We start from the raw sequence: 1360 nt of genomic DNA on the forward strand, positions 1-1360 counted from the left end.
CTATTCTTGCAGTCAGCCATCCATACATTCTCCACACATAGAGATTTCTCGACTTGTTGAGCTGCCTAGATGAGGTAACGAGGGATCTCCTAGGTATTCACTGCTCTAGACAAGCATAGGGCGTGTCTATATCTATGTCTCTTCATATACATACACTATATATATGTATATATGTAGATAGATCGTTGTCTCTGGATGGAAAGTGAGGAGCAAGCTCTTCGACTTTTCTTCTCTATGTCTACGTATGAGAGTTCCTCCGGTGTAAAGTCTATTTACTGCTCTATCGCATACGTATCTATATCTCTATAGATGAACTTCTCTACGTCGGGATTCTTCCTTCATCTTGTCCTCCTTTTCTGTGCATGTGGTATATCAATGATCTTTCTCTCCCCCTTTCTATATGCATATGCCAATACATCTTCTCTTGTACCTCCACTCGCCTCAATCTTTCTTTCTCTCTCTTTCTTTGTTGCAGATTTCCGTGGCTGAATCCGACAGTTTTGAGAATCCTAAGAGAGAATGAAGAAAGGGGAAAGTCGCGATCTTATTCTCTTCACAGGGGGAGGAGAAAGAGAAAGAAGAGACAACGTCGTAGCAGAAGACAGACATCTGATAAGCTTTCTGCAGATGAAAGTGGCCTTGAATCTTCTCGCTCTTCTTCTTCTTCTGAGTCTTTTCTTTCTTCTTCGTCTTCGACTTCGTCTCCTAGCGATGAAGAAGACGAGGAGGAGGAGGACGGAGAAACACGCTGCGGTGTACATACACCTCAGGGAGAGGAAGGAGGTAGCGCTGGTCTACAGCATCAGGGAGAAGAAGAACAAGAGGCGATGGCAAGCTCTTCTTCGACCAGTCAAGCAGAAGGAAGTGGAGAGACGGGGAAAGGAATGAAGTCACGAGGAGGTCGACATAAAAAGTCGAAAAAATCCCATCAACAGTAAGCAACCTCTATCAAGGATACACAGGTGACAGATAGAGAGATAGAGAGATCATACATAGATGAAGAGACAGAGAGACTAAAGATAAATAGATAGATAGATAGCTCTCTTCTTTCTCTCTTTCTGATACTGAGANNTCTTTCTCTCTCTATATATGTAGGTATATTGATGCCTGCGTGTCTATATAAATCCCTATGGTAGCTCCGCTGGTACATTTGTTTGGAGTTCTGATAGACAGACATCTGACATAATGTATATCGATCACCTAGATACATCTCTCTATCCATATGTAGAGAGAAGGAGGTAGTTGAAGTAGAGAGAAAGCTTGTTCTCTTGTGGGTGGAGAGGACTGTAAAAGGTTAGGTGAACGATTCTCTTGGGGTCTCTGCCTTGCTGTATCAAAATGTGTACATATATATATATAT

General features: G+C 42.3%; 1 protein-coding gene across 1 annotated transcript in view; it reads left to right on the top strand.

The window, feature by feature from the left end:
• Window positions 1-475: 475 nt before the first annotated feature.
• Window positions 476-1360, top strand: part of CSUI_011329 (uncharacterized protein) — a gene marked incomplete at both ends in the record, with an annotated part of 1402 nt that continues 517 nt past the window's right edge. The window contains one exon of the mRNA XM_068071429.1: window positions 476-934. Within this exon, the coding sequence (XP_067916595.1) occupies window positions 477-934 (458 nt within the window). The remainder of the gene's footprint in view (window positions 935-1360) is intronic.

The sequence above is a fragment of the Cystoisospora suis genome, assembly GCF_002600585.1.
Source record: "Cystoisospora suis strain Wien I chromosome Unknown contig_10875, whole genome shotgun sequence".
NCBI classification, from domain to species: domain Eukaryota; phylum Apicomplexa; class Conoidasida; order Eucoccidiorida; family Sarcocystidae; genus Cystoisospora; species Cystoisospora suis.